The 1,722-nt window shown below is 37.2% G+C and overlaps 1 protein-coding gene across 1 annotated transcript in view; it reads left to right on the top strand.

Annotated features, from left to right (window-relative positions):
• The window catches only part of pla2g6 (phospholipase A2, group VI (cytosolic, calcium-independent)), a gene marked incomplete in the record, with an annotated part of 22,182 nt that overhangs the window by 8,827 nt on the left and 11,633 nt on the right, over positions 1 to 1,722 (top strand). The window contains 2 exon segments of the mRNA XM_014015539.1: positions 361 to 469; positions 1,405 to 1,521. Of these exon segments, the coding sequence (XP_013870993.1) occupies positions 361 to 469; positions 1,405 to 1,521 (226 nt within the window).

Raw genomic sequence — 1,722 nt, forward strand, 5'->3', positions numbered from 1 at the left:
CATATTTTCAGTTACAGGCTGAGTCATTTCTACCTTCTCCTCTCTGTCAACGTTCTCTGGTTTCATTTAAAAGAGTCGATCATCAGATATTGTCCAAGATTAACCTTCAGGGTGGAAATAGCTCACTCACACTGATGACCTATCATTTACCCATGCTTTGTGTGTAAATAAAATGGCTCTGTCCGTGTTAAAATATATTTCAAAAAATTTACAAAACTAAACAGCCTACAGTATTTTTACAGTCTTTATTTTACTGTTAAAATAAATGTTCATCAAATAAAGTCTAATGTTACAACTAATCGGAGATCCCTTTAAATGAGTTTGAAGAGCGAATGCATCTGTTTTGTGCCTCCTCCTTAGATGGACCACATAGAGATGATCAAAGCTCTGATTGTGTTTGGTGCTGACGTTGAGATTCACAACGACCTTGGGGAAACTCCAGGACTCATTGCTGCACGCAGCAGCAAAGGTGAGGGAAAAACAGAAGGTGCAGATCAAAGCATGTAAGGAACAGCAGCTATGATGAGATAATCTCGCGAAGAATTTGAWATGCCTGATTTAACAGCAAACATTTGATGTCATGGAGTCTCGTTAAAAGCACGTGGCTTTTTGTTGCATGAAAATATTTTTAACATTTGAGTTTTTTAATTGTTTCTTGATAAACTTAATATATTGCTATGCACCAATAGCAGTAGTACAATGAAACAAAAGAACAACTGTCCACAACTGTGTGCTTGTGAAGCTGCACTAACTGCTGACAGTAAAGCTTAAAGTGGYCTGTAATTTTACTCATCACTCATTTCTTGTATGTTGTTTAAAAAACAAACTGTGATAAATTCTTGATTTRTCTGAGGTACTTTAGGAACAAAGTTGTCTAATATTGAAGAGGAAAAAGAGGGCGAACCTTCTGATCTTTTGGGTTTTAAAAAGCTAATTTTTCCAAGTAAAGGCAACACAAAAATGATTTTTTTTTCTATTTAATTATGAATGTAACAGTTCAGTGTCTGCAGCGATGCTACATGCAGCCACATAAAAATACTAATTTTCTTTTTTTTTGTTAAAATATCTGTTACTTTAACGTCTAACATCCTGTTATGTTGTGTACACAGGAGGAAGCTTTGTGCTCTGAGGCAAAAGTGGTTTTAAATTGAGTTTGCTGTTATTTATTGACTTTTTTTGAAAATGCACAATGATTGCTATCTGCTTCTCTCTCTCTCTCTCTCTCTCTCTCTCTCTCTCTTTCTCTCTTCTCTCTCTCTCTCTCTTTCTCTCTTCTCTCTCTCTCTCTCTCTTCTCTCTCTCTCTGCTGTGTCTGCATCTTGACATCTCTCTTCTCTTTGTGCTGTTTGTGGCATGTGTTTGCATGCCTAACATGTTGGCTTGTGTTTGTGTTAACATAAAAAGGTCCTAATAGAAAGATACTGCTGGACATGCTGTGTAACGTAGGAGTCCATCGCTGCCTCCCCCCCTCCCCCAGCAGTCCTCCTGTCATCTCCAACACGACCAAACCTCGGGCCATAGGTAACACCATCAACCCTCAGCTTTCCTTCCCCTTTAGTGCTTTCAGTTGAGTTTTATCCTCCACTTAGATGGGACTTGCCTTTTTAGTCAAATTCAAATAAAGTGTTCCTTTTTTATATTCCTACATTTACAAAGTACTTAGAAACAAGTTGCTTTTTTGTACTGATATAAAATAATTCAAACCGTCTTAAACAGGACATT

This window comes from Austrofundulus limnaeus, unplaced genomic scaffold, assembly GCF_001266775.1.
Source record: "Austrofundulus limnaeus strain Quisiro unplaced genomic scaffold, Austrofundulus_limnaeus-1.0 Scaffold130, whole genome shotgun sequence".
In the NCBI taxonomy this organism is placed as follows: domain Eukaryota; kingdom Metazoa; phylum Chordata; class Actinopteri; order Cyprinodontiformes; family Rivulidae; genus Austrofundulus; species Austrofundulus limnaeus.